The 23609-nt window shown below is 38.3% G+C and overlaps 1 protein-coding gene across 1 annotated transcript in view; it reads left to right on the top strand.

Moving 5' to 3' along the window:
- Positions 1-11286: 11286 nt before the first annotated feature.
- LOC149797271 (organic cation transporter protein-like) overlaps positions 11287-23609 on the top strand; it is a 45480-nt gene continuing 33157 nt past the window's right edge. Inside the window, exons 1-2 of the mRNA XM_089961982.1 lie at positions 11287-11474; positions 12460-12697. Coding sequence (XP_089818108.1) covers positions 11332-11474; positions 12460-12697 — 381 coding nt within the window. The 5' untranslated portion in view covers positions 11287-11331. The remainder of the gene's footprint in view (positions 11475-12459; positions 12698-23609) is intronic.

Raw genomic sequence — 23609 nt, forward strand, 5'->3', positions numbered from 1 at the left:
CGCCATTACGCCGTTGTTGACAAAACCAACTCGGATAGTCGGGTTGTTGTCGTATGGTGCATTATCGGCAGCATTTGTTACAAGTTCTCCATCAATTTCGATAAACGCTTCACACGGTAGAAAGTATTTACTGGTATCTTGGACTTGAAGTTCAATTCGCGATCGTAGGTCAGGTTGCGCTGCATAATAAGAATAATATTGATAATCACGAACAGAATCATCCCTGCGCACTGGGGCATCCATATCAAACGCGGGGTCAGCGGTACGCGCAAACATTCTATTATTTATCATGTTGATGTTTTCAATTGCGATTTTTTCGTCGTAAATTCTTTGAATTTAAACCACTCCCCGCTATCGCGTTCATGAGCGCGTTGGTTGCCGCATCGGCTGATGACGCAGCCATTGATGGCTTCGTCGCCAACGACTGAGTCGCCGCCAACGACTCTAATTTTTCTTCCACGGCGTTATTTATTACTTTACTGACATTTGCAGGCATCACTGTCGTTGATGGCATTACCGGTGGTTTCTGTTTTTTTCTCCTGAATTTCACCAATGACATTAGTTTGTCCCGCGCGGCTGAAAGCGCCCTTCCGGCAACATCTCCAATAACACTAATTCCCTTATCACGAATAACATCAATAGCCTTCATTCCTAATTGTTTGGCTAACGGCGCTACTTTTGGAGCCATTCTTGTAAATAACCCCGCAATGGTGCTACCGAGACCATCTCCATAGTACGCGCGGTAGACAGGCAATCGCGAGTTTACCACGTAGACGAGTACTGGTTTATCATGGTTGTAATGTATGATCATCCTTATTAAAAACACCAGTTTTCCAATTAATCATCCACGAGTTCGTCTATGAGCGTTCGATATGCATTAATGTCCATAATACCGCCTGCAAATAACCGCTTGCAAATATCAGCGGCCTCATTGATTATTTCTGGAGAGTTATTTCCGGCTCGTTTTCCTCCAATTAGTACTTCCAGCCGTGATATATCACTGAGAACACTATTAGGGCAGGTAACGCCGTAGGATTCTTTACCAACAGGGTATCCTTTTCCTTTTTTTGGTGTTATACTCTTAACTTCCTTGTGGAATTCATCGTAATCGGGATCACCACGATGTGGTAATGCTTCTTTATGTTTACTCGCTAAATACACTATTCTTGCCCAGTCCTTTAACGACTTTATATTTTTCTCGTAACCGCTATTGATATGCTTCTTATCTCGTATGCTCTTAGCAAAATTGTTGGCAGTAAAATTAATTAATTCTTCCCTGTTGCTGAAGCCTCTAATTTGATCTATTGTGCTCTTCTTGAGTACAATACGGGGTATATTCCCCTCTTTTTCTTCCGGTATTTCTTCTTCTGGTATTTCTTCTTCCGGTATTTCTTCTTCTGGTTCTCTTGCGGTGGCGCCTAGTTCTTCTTCATCGGCCATTGTAACATAAGGTTCTTGTGGTTCGGTTATAGCGAGTGGTGGTGGCCTCCGTGTTGTAGCAGCCGCTATTTTTGCAGGGAGTGTTTCTAAAGACCTTTTTGTTTGTTTTGTCTCTGCCGCTATCTTTTCAAGCGCACCAAGAACGGGTACAGTTGCCGCTGTAACATCCTTAGTCGCTTTAGTTACCGGGGCAAAGAGTTGTTCGCTTCCAACAGTAAAATCGGTTTGCATTTGTTGTCGCGTTTGAAGTTTCTCTCTCACCCTGTCTCGTAACGGTATAAACTTTTTAAGCGCTGCTAGCCGCTCTCTGGCTAGCCGAGTAGTAAGTGATTCGCCTACCATTATTGTAAATTGATCCGCAATTTTCTAATTTTCCGCCGAGTGTACCATCGGGGGCTCCACGGAGTTTTCGTCTATAATTCTTCTAATGTTTTTGATTTTACTAGAAATCTCCCTGCGTCGTTCATAAACACGTCCGAGTTTTTTTCGTATTATTTCAACGGCAGTGAATAGTCCAATGAATGCATTTGCGTCATTGTGGTACAAGTTTTCATTGATCGTATGTTGTAATCGTTTTATAAAAAAGTACTCGCGGGCCAGGGTAAAACGCCCCCGTTTTGATTGTTCGTTAATAATCTCATAATCGGATAATATTTTTTCACTGTCGAGACCATCAGATAATTCAATTCCTTGATTTTTTAATTTTGAAATCTCGGCTAATATATTATTGATGTCTTCGATATTCATTATTCTTATAAAACATCTTGTTTTTAAATAAAAAAAAATGAACCCGTGTATCAATCCCGAGGTGTTCATACTTTGTTTTCTTCCGGAATGGACAATTTATTGTCATGGCGACTTCGTCAGCGCCACAGGCGCCGGTGACTTCGTCACTCGCTGATATTTACATATGAAAATCGAATTCTATGCCCGGTCTTTTTTGAGATTGCTGTTTGATATACTCGTTCTGCTACTTTTCGTATTGAGGCGATACAAATGTCAAAGTATCTACTGGCTTCATTCATCGACTGAAATATTTTTTCCTCGTGAGTTGTTGTATCAAATGACTTTACGGGTTTTGCTTTCTTTGGGTATTTACCGGTTTGGCCTTTTTTGGTATTTTGACTCTGCGAGACAGCTTGCAGGTTTGTAAGAGAATTATCAGTCTTATTACTATTAATATGATCAATCACAAGTCCATTTTCGATTAATCCGTGAAAACATTCATAGATGATTCTGTGACAGAGATATTTCTTCTTTCCGGCACCAAACATTAAATACCCGTGATTACTTACGGTACCAACTGGCTTCTTCAATTTGCGGTTTCTAACAATGCCATCGCGAGATGCCTCGTAATTGACGAGCACAGGATGCGGCTGAAATTCTTGGTTCATTTGTATAATAATACTATTTGTCTAATTTATTATTTGGTTTAATTATGAATCTTTCAACGTAGTCTTGGGGGGTTTTAATGACGAAATCGGCGGTGGGGTCAATGACGGCGTTTTTAATTCGTTTGTCATAATAGCGTTTTAGTTCCCTGTATCGCTTTCCGCCACAATTAATACACAACTGCGATTTTCCTCTTACACCGACGTGGCAAACCAAGCACGGGAGGGGGCCAAGAGAACCATTACGAACGCTTTGTAAATGATACCCGCAGAATTCACCTCTACATGATTTATTGCACGGGGTTGTCGACCCAATCATCAACCATTTGCATTTATTCATTATACTATATTCTTTCATTTAAATACTTGTTTTAATTATATGGATGAGTTCGAGAGATTAGCAGCAATTAAGCCCCGGAAAAATATTAAGTTCAATCTCGATAGAGTCCTCAAGGACACACCAAAAGCGTTAATAAACGATAGAACCCTGTTAAATAAAATACGCGATTGTATCAATGAATTCAAACGTGATGGTGCATCTCATAGTTGGTCAACATTTCGAATTGATGGCGTTGTTGATGCTACCATGAACGACAACCGCGCAGCAATGATAATATCACAACTTGACGGTAAAAGATATTTCTTCAGAGTAAAATTCATTGTCCGGGTGGAATCAGGCGATTGGATCATACGTGATAAATTTGAACCAGTTCTCAGCGACATGAAAACAGTCACTGTCAGCCGCGACTCCAAGCCGGGGTTGTTAACCGGAATTGACAAACCATACTATGAACGAGCGTATCCTGAAACAGCAGTTGTTTATGGAATATACCCGTTAAATAAGAAACCTGATATCGGAAAACTGAAACCGATGAAACAGTCAACGGGGATAAATTGTGTAGCAGAACGAATAATAGAGCATTTTACAAATGCATGTCGAGGAAACAAATTGACTGATTTACGACGTAGCAAAATCAACCAGTGGGAACTAACCGTAAAAGAGCGTGGAGCGACCATCAGCGACATAGCGAGATTAGAAACATCGCTGAGATTTCCAATAACCGTTACGACGATAACCGGTGAAGTATTATACGAATCAAAGTATAAATCGAAGGGAGCCCCAATCAAAATTATTGATCATAACGAACACGCATGGACGCCCGCGATCACAATATTTCCACGGGATAGAACAGTAAAGTATATACCCGAAGAATTCCTGGGAGAACAATTCTCCAAGGACGGTTTTCTCGCGGAGAGGAAACTATTTGATGCTATTGCCTACTTGTGTAAAAACGACTCTGTATCAGTGTGGTTACTTCGCAGCGCTGAAAACGATGCGGATACCTTTGATCAGTTTGTAAGACCAAACGGCGAATTATATCGTACTGAAGCATTTCACAACAGGATGAAAAAAACCGCCATGGAATTTGAAGAGCATGATGAACAACTGCTAACAAATTGTTTTACGATTCCATCGGTTGTAGCTCATGTTGCAGCAAGGAAAAATGCGTGGAGACCAACGCGCAAGGAATTTCTGCCGGATGTACAATCCAGTTGTTTGGAATACTATCACGGTGGACTATGGAACACTGAATACAACCGCGACGCTATGATCTCGGTTGATATGGTTGCCTGTTATCCAGCGAGTTTTCTCGGGTATGGATCCGCCGCTGAGTACTTTAGACGATTTGGACACCCCAGACATGAAATGACTCGTGTTGCTATTAATGGACCACTGCCTGATTTTGATTTAACCGGATTCGCTCGCATAGTATCATTTGAATTCGCGGCAGGACTTCATCGCTCTTGTTATATTTGGATCGGTAGACACATGGCTGAAAAGAAGTGGCTGCCAATAGCGCTGCTACGGTATATGATTGATTGTAAAATGCTAATTTCGTTGATTGTCAGTGACGCGATTATATCATATCGGGCGCAGACTGAAGTCTGGTTACCAGAACCAGAGCGTCTAGATAGCATAATTGACGAGTCCAGAGCACACATTGATGCCGACGAGGAATATATCATCGAATGGTCCAAAAAGATATTCAACCAACGAAACCGCGAGGCAAAAGATCTCGGTAGAAGAATAATTGGTAAGTTCACACAAGGTGGAAAAAACCACGACTACAAACGATATTGCTCACGGCTGATTATAGATGACGCAGAATATGATTTCGTAATCAAGGATGCAGTGGCAAAAAATAGATACGTGAACTGCAAAACAGCTTTCTTGTCCAATGGAACAAAGTTGGGTACAGTTGTTACCTACTTCGATGGAGACAGCCCCGCGTATCCGCATTTGAGGGCGTCTATGCTGGGTTACGCCGCTATCAATTTATTCTCGATGATAAATAGATTTCCCGACACCGCGGTTAGAGTAGCCGTTGATTCGTTTTATGTTGACGTAGCGTATAAGGGAAACTTAGCCGAGTTTACTAGTCCGGACGAGAGTTGGGGTACATGGAGAATTAAAGAAGAAATACGACGCGATTATTCCCCGTCAGCAGATGTCACCGTTGAGAACAACTACTTACGCGGTGATAAATTGTCAGAATGGTCTAATGCACCATCGTGTTCTGATCCAATTTGTAGACACAAAACAGTTTATTTAAGCGGCTGTGGCGGGTCAGGAAAGACGACTCGGGCAATTGAATTATTTCGTACGCGGGCAAGTATAATCGTGCTTACAAAGACCCATAGACTAGCGCGAGAGATAAAACAACGAAATGTTGACGCCGTTACTTATCACAGCTTTTTTCGATACAGCGGCGGTGAGTGGACTCCTGATCGAATGGGTGAAAAATTTATTCCTGGGGTTATCATCTGGGATGAGATATGTACTGTTTCGTTAGATACTTTACAAATGTTTCTTGATTGGTTGCTGCGCGCGAATACAGCGGTGATCATGTGTGGCGACCATGGTCAACCACCACCATTTGTCGGCGAGGGTCCACATGATTGGTTAAGGGGTTTTGTGGACTATTATGAAGAAACCGATACTGATTACCGAGCACTTGATGAACAACTGCGCGAGGTTAAGAAATTAATCAGATTACAGCCGGATAGAGTTCAATGTGAAATAATCCGCGAGGTGATTCCGGAAACGCCGTTAAATGAATTCTGGGAAACATGGAGACCAAACGATTTGATTGTAGCGAGTAGAAGGATAGTCAGAGACACACTTCAGCGGAAGTTGTTTGCGTTGCATAAGGAAAAGTTTCCAACGCGTCCAGTGCCGTTATGTTATAGACCCGCGGACACACGGCGGCAGAACATTGAAGTTGAAATCCCAGCCCCGACAGCGTCGGGGACAGAAAAACAAATTCTCGTGCTGAATGATATCGTGCTCGTTGATATCAGCGTCGTCGAGGACGCGCTACGTGCTGATAAATCCCCGTGGACGCTAGGATACGCAACAACAATACATTCCTCGCAGGGACTAACCATCACGGACACAATTGTTTGGATGGTTGATAATCGCATCGAATGGTCAAATCTAGTCTATCTTGCAGTGTCCCGAGTACGGAGGATAAATCAGCTTCGAAGAATTGTTGTTGACGAAGCCGGTGACGGAGTCACTGACGACATTATCGATGCAAGCGTCATTGATAGAAAACTCTCGGGTTACCGCCAACAGGATAAAAAAAAACAGCGGCGTTTTGATATTGATGCCGAATTAATAATTGCGTTACGACAACAACAGAATAATCACTGCGCGAGTTGTAATTGTGTAATGCGCTTGCGTTATTCGGATAAAGACGCTCGCCAATTTACCGTGGACAGAATCGATAACAGTCTCGGTCATGTTAAAAACAATGTGAGGTTGACATGTCTTGAGTGCAATAGACGCAACGGCGCTAGTTAAGACCACGCGGGGGTAATTGAGTATCGTCAGGTATCACTTGTAGTTGCTCGCGTGTAAATCCGCGCTGAGGAGCAGTTGAATCCAGTCTGTAGATCGGTGGTCTACCAGTTGATCGTGTTATCGTTGATATGTTATGTGTGGTAACACTCCAAATAGGATCAGTAGCTCTTTTTTTACCGCCTTCAAGCTCTCCTGGTTCATATAGATATCTAACAGTGACATCGCCAAGAATCGGCTTGGAAACGCTATTTATTTTTGATTTTCCGGGTATATACTCGTATTTAATCGCGTCGCTGGGCTTCATGTTGATTGCTCGGGTAATCTCGTTATTTAACGCTGCAATTACGCCTGGCAACCTTTTAACCCATTCACGAGATCGTTTTTCTTGGATGAATTCCTTCGCGTATTGATATCCAAATAACCGTTCAGCGAGAGTCCGATTGAATCGTTCAACAATTGCCTGATCACGATGTAGCGCAGTATGACCTCGTCGTATCGCGACGCTATGATGTTTCAGCGTTGATAAAACAGCGCCGCGAAATTCACTACCGGGATCAACTTGTAATAGATTTGGCCAGCGCAGAGGGCCTCTTCGATAAATTCTTTCAAACGCAGCGGCTACATCAGTTGCCGACTTTGTTTTTAACGGCTCCGCTTGTTTGTATCGACTCGCAACATCAACTACGGTTAGCGCGTATTTGTAACCGTTGTCATGCGGCAGAAATAATATATCAGCCTGATGAACTTCATTAGGTACGCTGACATCAAAGCGCGAGAAGTTGATTTGTTTAGGCGGTGGTAGATAGATTTGCCATATAGCCTGTTTGGATAACCAATTAGCCGCAGTGGTCTTTGTTACCTTTGCAGCGCTTGCAAGCTTACCAATTGCGGCCTTCCCCTTCCAGTATCCTCTCGGAGAATAATAGATGGATTCCATGTTGTTATTAATTACCAGCACCCATCATTAATTTACCTTTCATAGCCGATTTTACCAACCATGAGGCCAATTTTTCTTTGACGGATTTATCAGGAATAGCATTTAATGCGTGAATTAATTTTACATCCGCGATATGACGCTGTTGCAGATCGCTACTTTTGTAAGCAACATCATGAGCATGACACGCCTTATCGATAGCGTTTATTGGATACTCACCGGGTTTGGGCTGATTTTGATCATCGAGTCTGATATCTAATCGTGTTCCGGGGCCACAGTAGCTATATCCTGGGAGGTGTTTTTCTCCTGGATACTTTGCCCACGGTGTTCCGGGGAGTTTTGCCAATTTGGCTGCGATGTCACCTCCTCGCTTTTTTTTAAAACATCTCCGGGTCTAATAGAAATAAATCTAAATTTCTTTGTACCGCATTGTACACACTTGCCAGTAAGCGCCGATCTGTTATTTCTTGTTGTAGCGGTTGTCATATCATTTGTGCCAGTACGTACTCTACACTTCACACAATATAGATCCATAATTTATGTATAGAGATATGAATATAATTGATTTTTCGGCGACTAAAACAAGAGAACCAGTTAAGCATGTTGCAGCGTTACCAAACTCGATCCGGATGATTATCATCGGACCATCTGGATCCGGCAAGACGCAATTGTTACTCAATTTAATAATGAGATGGATGAAGTGGGATAAGTTGTATTTGGTTGCTCCTAGCGTGGATGATCAACGATGCTACGAGGTGTTGAAAGATTTCAACGAGAATGCATCAGCGATCGCTAAAAAAAATGTTATTGAGTTTATTACGGATATCAATGATGCACCGGGTATTGATGATATTGATGGCGACGTTAACAATCTAGTCGTGTACGATGATGTTATGTTAGATAATCAAAAAAACCCAGCTAGGATATTTTCCAGAGGCAGGCATAAAAACACTGACGTGATATATGTCACTCAACGATACACTCAGATTCCAAAAGTAATTAGAGACAACTGTAATATTCTTGCTGTGTTCAACGGCGTTGATACACACACGCTACGAAATATTTGGCAGACATGGTGCGGCGGTGACATGGACTTTAATGTTTTTCGAAACTTTTTTAGTCATGCTCAGTCGACCCCACATGGATTCGTAACGATAAATTTACATGATCCTCGCACACGATATCGTATCGGACTTGACCAAATATTCGGTTAGTTGTAAATAATTTTCATTGTAAATAACTTCTTAGCAGCAGAGGGGGCGATGACATCGACGCGGTCGTCGATGTGCTTACCGGACGCTGACGACGCTGGGGATCGGCGCGCAGAAGGTGTTAATTAAACCAAATGACGTCACCATCGTGTAGGATGGACCGACGTCGTTTTTTTTTTACCAGGCGCTGACGACACTAGATCGTTGAGTGCAGAAAGTAATAATTAAGCAAAATAACGATTGGACAAAATGTCCGATTCGCCCCCTCTGCTGCTAATATTTACTGACACTGACGCCTAATTGAAGGAAGTAATACTTGGAAAATCCATCCATTTGATTCTGTAAATGTTTGGCTTGCCTATCAGACTAATGGAACATGATTCACAGGATGGAAAGAAGGTTGAATACATTAAATTTTACCACAGACCAAATAAACATAGGTGAAATCGGTGATATCAGTGAGCGTTTTCTTGATATTTTACATGCCAGTTTAGGAGAGGAAATAAGCAAAAGCACAAGGCGGATGTTCAAGAGGATTAAATATATTCAATTAAAGGTATATGGGTATAAATTGAAAAGTGGGGGCTAATTTATAACCTGAATGGGATGAGAAATATAAGGTTTGCATGAACGTAAAAAATATGGATGATAGATGTTTATATTATCCCATTGATTATGTACTCAATACTCCTTCAAAAAATCCCCAAATACCATCTATATACAGTTTGGTTAGATACAGTCAGTGGTTTGACATATGCCCCGTTCTATTGTACATTTCCCAGGTTCTTCGTCCACCAGATATACTGGCTGGCATCTATAGCCTATAATGTGCTGAAAACTGACGTTTGACACACACCAATAACAACAGATCGGTGTCAAAACTTGCCTTTCCAGTGGGTGACTTAAAATGTGCTGTTTTGAATCTGTCTTTGCTTTCCGCAGATTCTTTCTCGTTTTTGACGAATCGATTTATTTTACCGTGGTTAAGTAAGTGAGATCTTCATGTTGTGCTTTCAGTGTGGTCAATGCAAGTTTGTGTCTTTCTCAACATCAAGTATGTAATTTAGTCCCTCTTCGTACTGCACATTTTGATCATCATGCTCAAGGACAACTACTGCTACTGTCAGCGTTTTCATCATTTATTGCAATATGGAACTCAGCATCCTTTCTGAAAGATAACAGTACATCCTTTATATAAGAAATAGGTAAATGAACACTCGTATTTCACTTTAATGCTGTTTTGTCTCACTACTAACTGTGACCATATTTTGAACCCATCCAACTCCAAAAACCTTTTGATGCTGGGACTGTTGCTTTTAGGCTGAACCCACTAAACATGTCTATCACCACTCTGAAAACTGTATGAGATGACAACACTGTTACATTGTTGCGCTTAGATTTTGAAATACCACAATTGTAGCATTGTATCAATCCATTTATGGTATTAAACCGGTTTCGAATATCACATTATTTTGATCATATTTTTAACTCCTAAACATCTGTCTTTTGATACCGAGATTGTTGCTTTTTTGTTGAACTTACTGAAAAACTATATTACCTGTATGAATACTTGAGTTGACTACATTGTATCATGTTTGCGTCATTTATGTTGTTCATAAAAATTTCAAATTGTTTTGCGTTGTGATTTTCAAATGCCATAATTTTAGCATTTGATCAGTCAATTTAAGGCATTGAAGCGGTTTCAAATATCACACTAGCTTGATCATTTGTTTTTACTAAGGCACTGGAGAGTTCTGTCGGTCATATTTTGAAAAGTGGTCCGGTAGATAGGTATAGGAACATATCAGTGTTTTAGTTTTCATGCAGTAGCTGATGGCTTTGAGCCAGTGATGAGGGTTAAGTAAGTTTATGGTATTCTGAATTAATCAGTCAGTCGTTTTTGTGACTTGTCGTACTATTTGAAATTTAAATAGCGATCCAGAACTCCCCATTACACCCTACTAACAAGTTCGTACAGTTTATCAAAGTGTGTCAATGCATTGTGGTATTTCCTGAGCATCAACTTTATCTTTCATTTGATAGCATTTGTTCCCCATCTCTCTCTCTCTCTCTCTCTCTCTCTCTCTCTCTCTTGTACCGACGCTTCCTGGGTGATAAATTCCTTCGTATCAAAATCTTAAAACTTGATGAATGATCAAAATAGTGCACTGTCGGTAACATCATCTTTTGCACTAAAATTGACCATTGTTGCCATAGGTCGAACTTTAAAACTTTCCAAAATAAATAAAGAATTTAAAAAAAAAAAAAAATCCCCCAGAAGACAAATTCCAGTAATATCTGCATACTGCCATGACAGCGCTTAAAGGCAGACCAAGTATAGGTGAACAAAATGTCTGCACTAGGTCAGTCAGGATTTGGTTATGTCACGTGCGAAGAAGAGTCGAATCAGGACTATCAACAGGTCAATGTATGTTTGCCGTATCAACAAGTTATTACAATGTTTTGTGTACTTGATGATAGCTCAAGATGAAGTTTGATGAAGTTCTAGTTCACCTAGGGGAGTTTGGCACCTACCAGAAACGAATATACATGTTGTTGTGTCTTCCGCAACTTAACTCAATAATACAGCTCACTTTATCTGTCTTTTTATTGGGAGTGCCAGATCACAGGTACTGCGTTTCTCTTTGTTTATATGTGTCCATCTATTGTGTAATGAACAGAGTATTTTTTCATCATACATAGTCTTCAACAGGTGTTGATGGATCATTCTAGAAATTCAGTTATGTTTTCTAGTCTCGTGGCTTTGTGGTTTTGTTTCATATAATCTCGTGGCTTTGTCGTCTTACCCTTAATTCCCACCCACCCACCCCTCGTTTCACCGTCCCTGTCGTTTGGAGAATTAGTCCTCATCCAGCGTGTCGAAAGAGATGACTTATGGGCGCATCTTTTTTGCCTTGGGAGGTTTCCTGTAAATAAATTCCAGCTAAGAAGGTCTTGGGCTTTTGAAAGAGTTAAGTTTATTTTTTATATTTTTTTTGTGTCTTTGACATTGTATTTTACGGATGAACCATTTAACTATAATCTTTGCTTGTATGCCGTTTGGGATATACCTAAGTTAACCTAACCTTATTTATCAAGATATAACCACAACTATGATGATATGCCTTGAACCGTGTACATAGACATATATATGCTTGCATGTATACATACATACACGCACGCACGCACGCACGCACGCACACACACACACAAACATACATACATACATACATACATACATACATACATATCGTTAATAAAGAGTATCTTTACGAGCTAGAGGTACGTTATCTGAGGAAACTAGAAGTTCAATATCATAGTAAATTTCCAACTTTATACCGTTGCATAAATAATTAATACACAAATTACCTTTGATCGCGAAGTATACTATATCGTCTTGCATGTTTTGCAATTTCCAGAGAAGAAAGGAAAACAACCAAAATACACAGCAATACGAATAAGCCTCTAACGGTGAAAAGGGTCCTTTAAAAAGTTAAAAAGTATGTCATAACCTAAGGATGAACCTAGGAATAAATTCATGACGATGCAGTAATTTGTTTCATTTCTGTAGTACTGTGTTCTACCTAATTTTTCCTTTTCTCTATTATAAAACAGATGTGCAATACCGGGTTACGACAATGATACATACAAAATACAGAGCTACTACCACCAACAATTAATTAATAGCACAATACCTCCACCATCAGACAACGACAATCAATACGATAACTGTCATCTTTACGTAGGGAATTACACCGTTGACGAGTACCACAGGCCAATCAATGCATCTGAAACCAGCTGCAGCACATGGGTGTATGACAAGACAGTGTTTAAAGAAACATTCGTGAGCAAGGTAAATTCCTAAAATAAAATCTTATACTGTATGTACTTTAATATATAATACTAACAGTAATTACAATTCGAACACTAATACCAACACTAAATACCCCGTTCTTATGTGCCAGTTGACATAAGTGTGCAATTTTGCATACAAATGTGTATATTTATGTATGTACTTTAATTTTGTCATGCTAACGGATTAGCACAAATAAATTTACCTTTTCGTTTCCACCGTGTTCAGGGAGGAGCGGTAGTGTGGTTGGTAGACTGTCGGTCTTGTAATCGTAGTGTCGGCTGCCTCTACGTATCCTTGAGAAAGGCTCTTAGTTCCCATTTCTTCTGCGTGCTATAGCCTAGGGGTCGGCAACATACGGCACGCGTGCCACACGTCAAGAGGTTTTGTGTGGCACGCGAAGGATGCCAAAATCTATATTTTAACTGTTTCACTGGTGGCACGCGTTATTTCATTTTGCAAGTAATCCGGAAAAAGTGGCAAGCTATGTAATATAGGTTATCCGACCCCTGCTACAGTCTGTACTCCGTTAAAAATGCCGTTAGCACTCACAATATGAAGTTCACCTTATGCAATTTTCGGAAAATTAGCGCACTGCAAAATATATACACAAGTCTGTATTTTAATTATTTTATTAAAAGGATATGTTCGGTTCGGACAGTATGTCTAATTCTACGTGTGCTAGTCAGTTACAATAGCAGAGTCTTTGGCATGTATTTGTTTTACTTTGTTTGTTTTATGTTATCTGCTTTTTTATTATTATTTTTTTAAAATGTTAAACATGCCAGCATTTCTACATGTCTTCCTGACTAACATAATAGGTTTTGTGTCAAGGAGTAATATAGGGTAGATAAATGGACGGATAGATGACTGATTAGGTGAATGTACGTTTGTATGCCATCATATACGTACATTGTTACGTATTTAGGCTCGAAACAACAGTAACACAGAAAGAGTGAAAACAACAAGTTTTTTAAAAATTAACAAATAATTTATTTCCCTAGAAAAATTCTGTAAAAATGAAAAAGGAGAAGAACTTACGGTTTCAAGAATCAAATCCAAAAATTATCTAAGAATAATCCACGAATTAAATTGCAAAAGTCCTAGTAATAAATGTTCTAATAATTTCAAGTTCGAATCCTGATGGAAAATCCAAGATGGATGACGATGACGTATGTTTTATTCAGTACTGTGCTTATCTACAGTTTCTTGTAGAAGTACAAATAATGACACTCCGGTGTTGGAAATCCAAATTAAATTTGTAAGCAATGTCTTTCCAAAATTTCTGAGTGAGCAATCCTCAAAATATTTCCAGAGAAAAAAGAATTAATCCTTTTGAAATATAACTGATCTGAAGAAAATTTAAACTCAGAATCTGGCTACAACAAAATAACTTGACATCAGTGTAAAAAGCCCAAAACTGAGAAATCTCTCTCTGACAAAAGGTAGGGGTCCCGAGTGGCCGAGTGGTTTAAAGCGCTCTCCGTTACGGATCGCTGCCATTTCACCTCTGTCTGCGTGGGTTCGAGTCTCGGATTCGGCCAATGTAGTTCTTTCCGGGGATTTCCCGGGTTCTTCCTCCACCATTAATACTGGCCGCCATGCATAGCCTATCGTGTGCTGAAAAATGGCGTTAAACCCTACAACAACAACAACAACAACAGCAAAATGTAAATATTGGCTCAAAAATGCGAGTAAAATGGTCAAGGGAGATAAATCTCCTATATGTGCTGTTTGTGTCAGGAACATAATCTAAGCAAATGTGCATATTTAAAAACTGTGAACAACCTCACTGCCTGTAGCGGTCACTACATAAGAAAGGTATATGAAATCCACCACTATATGAAATATAAATATAAATAAATAATAACAAGCTTCGCAATTAGAAAAAGGCTTAACGTGCTTGCCCCAAATATAAATAATGAAAATAAACATTTGAGAAATTTGCATTGAACGGCTTGCTCACTAGAGTGCGTGGCACAGTCACTGTGCGTATGTACGTTTGCATGCAAGTATGTAAGTGCATTTAGGTATGCATTAGTTTATGCATTAGTTTATATGCATGCACTTCTTTTATCTATCCATTTATGTATCGATCTATCATCCATCCATGTCTCCCTCCCTCCCTCCCTCCCATCTATCTATCTATCTATCGGTCTGTCTGTCTGTCTTTCTGTCAACAGTATTTATTAGTTGCATGGTAAAACGTATTATAAAAGCCAGATGATAAAATGTTAAAGTCATATAAAATAGTTAATAAGTAAAATTATTTCCAAATTAAAAATAAACTTAAATATTATGAATTAAATCCCAAAATAGTCCTCACAATTATATTACAAGTCCAAAAGTATCGAGTATTCTGAATTAATTTAGTGGTGTTCCGAATTAATTCCAATCCTGAGTGTGCGGATGAACCAAACACACACTGGAATATTCCCATGTACAACAGCACTGATGTGTCACAGTGATATGATCCAGAATGTTTTTAAATGAATTCACATTAATCCCGAAAATAGTGATATAGTCTCAAAACTCATAGAGCACTTTGCAATTCCTATGAATAATTAAAATAAATAAATTCTCTGAAATTATAACTGAACACACCTAAAAGACTGATTTCACCAGACAGATGTTACAATAGAAATAAACAGTTCTGATGCAACCAACCTCACACAGATCCTCAATTTGACCTTTGTCTCAATAACCATGTTCTGAAATACTATGTGATCTTAATGGAAATTTCCATCTAATTCTTAAACGAAGCCAGGTTTGTTTACATATCTTTTAGCAGCTGACCTTTCAAAAACCAGGCAGACAACATCATTTCCAAAGGGAAACCAATGTCCTGAACTCAAATACAAGTAAACATGTTTACATATATTATCTTTAAGTTTATTCTTTACACATGGACAAAAAAGTAGCAATGTAATATATTTTTACAAAACGATCCTTACAATCTTCAATGATGGTTGAAAATAAAACACATTAAAGATATAATTAACACAAGACACCCGTTCATTTTTCTTCGGCTGTGGTTTTCGGGTGCTTGCTGCTGTGGTCGCACTGCTTGCATTGCGATTGCTTCTCGCATCCTTTTCGAATTAATATCGCTGTTGATGGCCATCGTCATGTTGTCATCCGTCGTAAGAAGTATATCCCTCATAGTTGCCGACTTTACGTTCCATTTCACTTACGATCACGCCAAAGTCGTTCTTAACATTGAAATCGTGCTTTCTTCCGGCATATCAGAATGATTCAAAGCACTTAGCTCCCAGCATGGGGTGGTTTTCAGCGCATCAAAATGATAAGGGCGCTATATTCCAAAATCCAAGACCCACGAGATTTTCGTCTTAAGAAAGTTTTGTGAAGCTGACATCTTCTTTCTGGCAGAGGCTGATCAACGGCGCACTCTGTACAAAAAGTACAACCGCATTCAGTGGGATAGATGGTGTTGATATCACTCTGATTTCTGTGCTTGAATCGGCGTGGTGAGAATTGGAATATTGTCAACAATGATTGCTTGCCACCATTGTGGTTGTCCATGAGATCACAGCTTTAAGATCTGGTCTGATTTCTGTAGCTGACAGTTTTCTACGCCAGCGACTATTTATGAAAACTAAAAAGCACGAAACCCGCCCGATGGTCGACACAGATCTCTACACAAATGCATATCATATATCGGAGATGATATGTGACAACGCCATATCCGTGGACGAGTTGAAGCTCGTTCTCGATAAAGAAGCTGAATACACATCCTTGCAAAATGAAATACAGGCTGCGATACTCAGGACATAATTGACGAAGTGGCAGAAAATCCCGAACTAAAAGCACGCTGAATAGAGAAAGCAAAAGAGGATATCGTGAGGAATCTCGCAGAAAATTCGCCATAGGCTGTGGTTGTCTGTTAGAACTATAAAAATGACTCGATCATATGAACGGTAGCTTGCTCACCCAACAGAGCTTATTCTCAGCGTACCGGTACTTTCAGGATACGATGAAGATTTTTCAATAACCCGTCAACTCTTCCTTAAACCGGCCTGGAAGGGTGACACAGTTAGGCCCAACATGTTTTCTCTCGCGTTCCATTTATTAATGGATTTTAAAAATAAAAATAAAAAATAATAAAAAATATGGGAAACAATCAAACTAGTACAACTTGGATATTCAGAGCCTTGGTAATGTTTATGACGTACTACTTGACAGCACAATCTCCCACAGAAAGTTCGAATTGACTTTTAAAAAGACAGAAATTAATTGGCAGAGGCTTGTCAAATTTAATTACCAACTAATTTTGTTAGTGTCTTGGCTGTCTCCGCATCGAGACTCATCAGGAAGGCAAAAACATGCATGCACTAAAAATGCATATCGCGTAAGTAGCCTCTTGAGAGCCATAGGATCCGTCCACCCTACTAGCAGACCCATAGGGCCGTCCACCCCACTAGCAGACCCATGGGGCCGTCCACGCCACTAGCAGACCCATAGAGGCCATCCACGCCACTGGCAGACCAATTGGGGCCGTGCTCCACACTAGTAGACATATAGGGGCCGTCCACCCCACTAGCAGACCCATATGGGCCGTCCACGCCACTAGCAGACCCATAGGGGCCATCCACCACCCTTGCCTACCGGGGTCTCTGTAGTGTATTTCGCTTCATAAGCAAAATGAAAACGACAATTTTGCTTTTAAATTTAAAAAAAAGATTATAGTACTTCTAAAGTTATAATTCTTAATATCATAATAGCACACTGCTAGAGTTATCTCTCTTGATCATTTCGGTCGCTTTGCTGTGCCATTTTCCATGCACTGAAAAAGTCAAATTATTTGATTGCAGTTTATGTGCTTGAGTGGAGAGATGGAAAATAAAAAGAAATAGGAAACCTGAAAAAATCCGCCCACCCAAACCTACCTCCTGGCCAAGGAGACATAACTAAAAACAAAAACTCAATTTACGATGAAAGGACTTTTCAGTCTAACATAAATCATAACTCATTAAAAATATAGACGACAGATACAGATAAAAAAATCAAGTCTGACTTTGGTGTTACTAATGAGGAGTTAACGAGGGTTAAATCCTAGAAATGATTTTAAAATTATGAAGTAAGATCTTAATTGGGACTTTACGTAAGAGAACAAATGTCATAGCTTTTCAAAGCTTTGGCGCTAAAAAGTCCCAATCGAAATCGACTTAGGTCTTTTCTATATTAAGTCCCATTCCCTACCGTGTTCCAATCGAAGAATCTACTTTTTGTATTGTTGTTGAGACGTTATTTAAACGGAAATAAAATTTTGAAGTACGGACGAGGGCATATAAGGAAGAAAAGACTTGGGTTAACCTTTATGATCTCTCGAGTGAATAGAAATAAAAATAGAAATTGGCATAGAAATCACAGGTTAAAGTAAATGAAAATGTGCCTTCCATTCTACTCACAAGGAAAAAGATAAAACGTACACTATTCTCCTATTTACGGTAGATTATTGCCCTTATATTCGTACCTCTGCACCATATTAGTGTGTGTGTGTGTGTGTGTGTGTGTGCGCGCGCGTGCGCGCGACAAAAGAAGGGCTAGAGTTTATAATGATTACAATAAGGTTTTAAGGTTAAGATGGGTATCTAAGTTTTTAGCCTGTGACTTCTGATAATGGGTGAATGTGTGTGTCTGCAGTTGTAACACTGAATTTAATGACGAAATATCTTCTTAAAAGAACAGATACACTGACAAATAATGATGGTAACGATGACAATCATCATCGTTTTCAACACTGTCGTTCATGTTACGAATTTTTGTTTAAGGTGATATGTCTGATCGTTTGTGACCGATGCAAGACATGATTCTACCTAAAAATATATAATTTGCATACCTGAACAAAAGAAGGGCAACAAGATGCGACCAGATACATTCAGTAATATATTTTGTGCATGCGAATGAAGTATTTGACGCTTTGCCTTTAAATCACGAATTTCGTTAATTCTCCATAACATTAGAAACAACCTCATTGATCGTAACGGATTTGATGTAAATATAATGCTAGATTAAGTTCGATACATGGCTGAGATGTGGCCTCTATTTGACAAGCACGTGGAAATTTGTCCTTTCCTTGTTCTGGACTAAATTTTTCTTCTTCTGTTAGGGGCGCTCTACACATATTATGAACTTCTGAGAGAGTGGCGGATGTAAGATGAAGTTGTTTAAATTTGCAATATGTACAATGGAGAGAAGGTTGGTATACCTCTATGTTGCTTTCATGTTCTGTGGCTGAAATTTCTTTGAATATTGTACTTGTGGAAATTGTACATGATCTAAGCAAACAGCTAACTAAAATGACTGCTCCCGTGTGATACAACAAAATCAGCCTGAATTAGTCTCAAGTACACTATCTTTAGCAGTTATTAAAATAGGGAAAATGAATTTTGTCAGACTAGACAATACCAGCTTATGAAGGTGCACTGAATTAATTACCAAATATATAAAACGTATAAAAAAAGTTATCGGCTCTTTTTTAAAATATAATTTACCTCTGAAGTCCAGAAGTGAAATGACCAAGTAGATCTAGCAGTTTTTTTTAAACAGGTGCACATCTGAAGTAAGGTCAAGCTATAACCCAAATTACACCCATCAATCATACACTAAAATAAAGGAAACTTAAGGTTCTTTGAACAATACCTTAGATATACAAAGTCTTTTTTAAATTGCTAGTATAAACAGTGAGGAAAACCAGAGAAATTCTTTCTCTTTATAATCTAACCTATGCAAAATACGAAACTGTAGAGTGCCATCACATTGTCAAGGCTATATGTGTCCCCTAGGATTTAGTTTTGTTTACTGTATCATTTGATGTGCATATTTTATTTGTCTTGCGTACTTGACTGTCGCCCATAAATGAGGTTATAAGTTTGGTCTACCTGACTGTTCTCATATTTTGTCATGTTTATGTATAAATAAATTGTTCACTCAAAGTGCAAAGCCTAGCCTTATTTACAGACTTAGAACTTGTGAACCACATTCTGGTCATTTTACTGTTCTTAGTTTGTTTATACAAGGATGACGTAAACAAGATTGCTGTTGTGTACAGATATAGTTTGAGGGGAATCATTTTTTTAAAATAATTATTCATTTGAAGTACAAAGTGCACGTTGACCATTTGCACTGAAACGTTTTTCGGGGGTGGGGGATTGTTGTGAATTCATTCAAATATATTCGGGATTATATAATTGTTATACATCAAGGTTGTTGGTATGTTGGTACACCAGCACATTCAATAGTGGAATTTATTCGGAAGACTCTTGACTTTTATTCTTGTGATATAACTTTAAGAATTATTTGGGATCTGATTCACAATACTGGAAGTTCCTTTCAGATTTTCACATTGTATTCGAGATAAATACATTGTTTGTTGAACTTTATAAAATTTGAGTCGTTTGCTTATTTATGTTGCATATGTTAAGAACATATGGTCGTAATAGAAGTAGGAAGCTTGACCGGGATCTGAATTTACTTAAAATATTAAAAATTGTCTTTCAAGATTTCAATTAGCATTGTCTGGGAATATTCATTGTCCCTGGTATAGATTTAAATTTCAAACAGTTAAAATTCTTTAGAGGAACCAGCAAGATTTCACAATGACATTTAATCTAGTGAACATTGTTTCAAATCCTAATCAGAAAAGGATGATTTGTCTAAGCTTCCAGACTTTATAATATGTTGAAAGTAAAAGCATCTTTAACAAAGCAAGACATACACATTATTTTGGTTCAGTATTTGGTGGGAAATTTGGATAATAACGCTTTTGGTTTGATTAATTAGTCTGCCTCTGGTTTTAATGGAAATGAAAAAAATTACAGTAAAAACTAGATGGAATTAGAGTTAAGAAACCTTTGGCTTCAGAAGGTAATGTTGCAATTGCAGAGAGAAGAGAAGATAAGTCTGACAATAATCCTTATCTCTTCATACGTGCACTTATTGTAAGAAGAAAGGGCACGCTATTTCTGATTGAAACAGGTTAATCAAAATCAGCAACAGAATAAAGACAGAGCTATTCCAAGTTCTCTTTTCTCAAATAGATCTAGTCCCCTTTTTATATTGAAAGCAATACATCGGTCGGGTCAAACAAACCCCAGATTTTATTATGGTGAATTATGAACCTTTCATGTCGAAAAGTTCTATATCTCTTATTTGTGATTCTGTCCCTATAAAAATATAAAGGGCTACGGGAGCTTCTCAGAGTATTTATTATCAGGTACTTTGACTTTGTCTGAGAAGTCTTCTTCTAGTGAAAGTGTTCTTAACCAGGGGGTAGAGTATGGTTTTGTTACTGTTCCTCACCATTTTGTCAATATGACATCAGACGTAGTCTCAGGACCAATGACAACCGGAGCAGTTAATTCTTTTCCTATAGAGGTTATTAATGTCTTACCCGGTAATGACCTTGCTAGGGATAAGTCGAGGTTAATCCACTTGTAACGGACAAGCCTTGGTTGAGAACGAATTCCCTCACTTGTGTCCTGCTTGTGCCGTTACCAGATCTATGGCAAAAAGATATCTTGAGAATGATGTTGCACAGGAAAGTATTTCTTTAGCTGACACATTTATTGATCGTTCTTTTGACGAGGTCACCTGTGCTCATACTATTAACCAATCACAAGATATTGATCACAGTGATCGTCTGTTTTCTATTCATTTTCTCTATTCGAATCAGGGCGACAAAAGAATCGCTCTTTTCGAACCGGAACAAGATCCTGAATTGTCCTGTTTGTTTCAGAAAGGTGTTAGCGAAATTGATGTCATCCAAGTACCAGTTTATTATTTTGTGAACAATGCGGTCGTTATGGGAAAATGGAGACCACATGAGGTATTTGCTGGTGACGAGTGGTCAGTGACCTATCAAATTGTCGTTCGAGAGTCATGTCGACACAAAATTCTTAAACTAGCCCATGAAACTTCCTTGGCTGGTCATTTGGGAGTCAGTAAGACTTATGATAAGATGTTGAATCATTTTTATTGTGCGAAAATTAAAAGTGATGTTTCTAAATACTTCGTTATGGTTCTCTTGCCCGTTCATCAAAATTCTCTTCAGGCTCAATTGTATGACCCTTATACAATAGAAAATAAAATAAGTGACTTCAGTTATTTTATTAACACTCTTGGATGAGGAAACATAAACAACTTTGTCATAAAATATATTAAAAGAGTATCTTGGTAGAGATAGACCAGTTAAGAATTCAATCAGTCTAGTTGTACCTATCCCTCACAGTGAGGATGTAAACAATAACATGTAACTGGAATGTAGTGATATTGTTTTAACCAATCTTCGGAGGTCAGAAATACTAAATAAGCTGGACCAGAAACTTTCACATATACAGCCACAAGCAAATAACGATTTAAAACATTTATTACTTGAATATGAGTATCATTTTTTCCAACAAGAACAAATAAATATACCATGACGTTAATATTATAGATACTACTCTGTGAAAGAGCATCGTTACATGATAAATCCTCTCAAACAGGAATGTTTGAAATTTTTTTATAGTATTTGCTGGAGAAAGATTGCATGATGCCAAGTAAAAGTAACTGGAGTTCGCCACGTACTCTTGTGTCTAAACCGGATAATACATTATGTATGTGTATTGACTATAGAAAAGTGAACATTGTCTCCAAAATGGATTCATTTCCAATTCCAAGAGTAGATCGAAAAAATTGGAAATGCAAAATATGTCATCAAATCTGACCTTTCTAAAGGATTCTGGCGAATATCGCTCACGGAAAAAGCAAATGAAATTTCGGCATTTGCAACGCCAGATAGACTTTATCAATATAAAATGATGCCGTTTGTATGAAAAAAATCTCAAATATCGGGGTGGGGTGGGTGGGTGTGCTTGTGATAAATTGAAGGACATACCTGATAGTGCACTGGTTTTTTTAGATCCAAATTTCAGTCGATTATTTAAAATGTCTGCAAGTGATGTAGGGTAAGGTGAAGTATTAATTCAAGTAGACAAAATGGTGTAGATCATCCAGTGTGCAGGTACCAAAGAAATTATTCTATAATCGGGAAGCAAGGTTTGGCTTTGATATTGGCTGTGCAGCACTTTGAAGTGTGTATAGTTTTGCTCAATCTCCGATTATTGTATTATTGTATTCAGTGATCATTCAATATTGTAATTCATTCGGAACACTGTACGTTTGGACTTATTATAGAACATTTAGGATTTTTTGTGATTTAACTCACACTACTGTAAGTTCCTTTTAAATTTTCACTTTGTTTTTTAGGGAAACAAATTGTTTGTTGAATTTTACTAAACTTGTTGGTTTCGCTTTTTCTGTTAGATTATTTAAGACCGTAGAGTCGTAACAGCGTTCACTAACTTCACAGAAGAATATATATATATATATATATATATATATATATATATATATATATATATATATATATATATATATATATATATATATATAAAAACAACGAAACCATGATACGAATTTATATTTGTCAAATTAATTACTTGAAACTTATTTCTCTCGATCACCCGACTTTTGGTGTAAAGACCACTTTTGGATTAATGCTATTTAGGTATCATTCAGCTGAATGACGTATGAAATGCACATTTCTTTACTTACGCGTGCAACTATGCTCACTAAAAGAAATTCACAAAATTATATACGTGTAAATATGTATGAATATTTACAAACGTACCTTAACTGGTACATGCAATAAATACTTATATGAAGGGGTACTCCAGTTGTTTATGATCAGACCTGGTTTCCTTTTTTTTTGTTGTTGAAGTTCATGATTTTTCAGTCTTGTCATTATTTAAATTCAGCAAATCAATTGCTATAACTTGCTTTTCGGATTCGATTGCTCATTTGAAAATGCTTTATAACTCAGTTTATACCATTAGCCATATCTTTGATG

This window comes from Sinohyriopsis cumingii, chromosome 6, assembly GCF_028554795.1.
Source record: "Sinohyriopsis cumingii isolate HCF-2022 chromosome 6, ASM2855479v2, whole genome shotgun sequence".
Classification (NCBI taxonomy): domain Eukaryota; kingdom Metazoa; phylum Mollusca; class Bivalvia; order Unionida; family Unionidae; genus Sinohyriopsis; species Sinohyriopsis cumingii.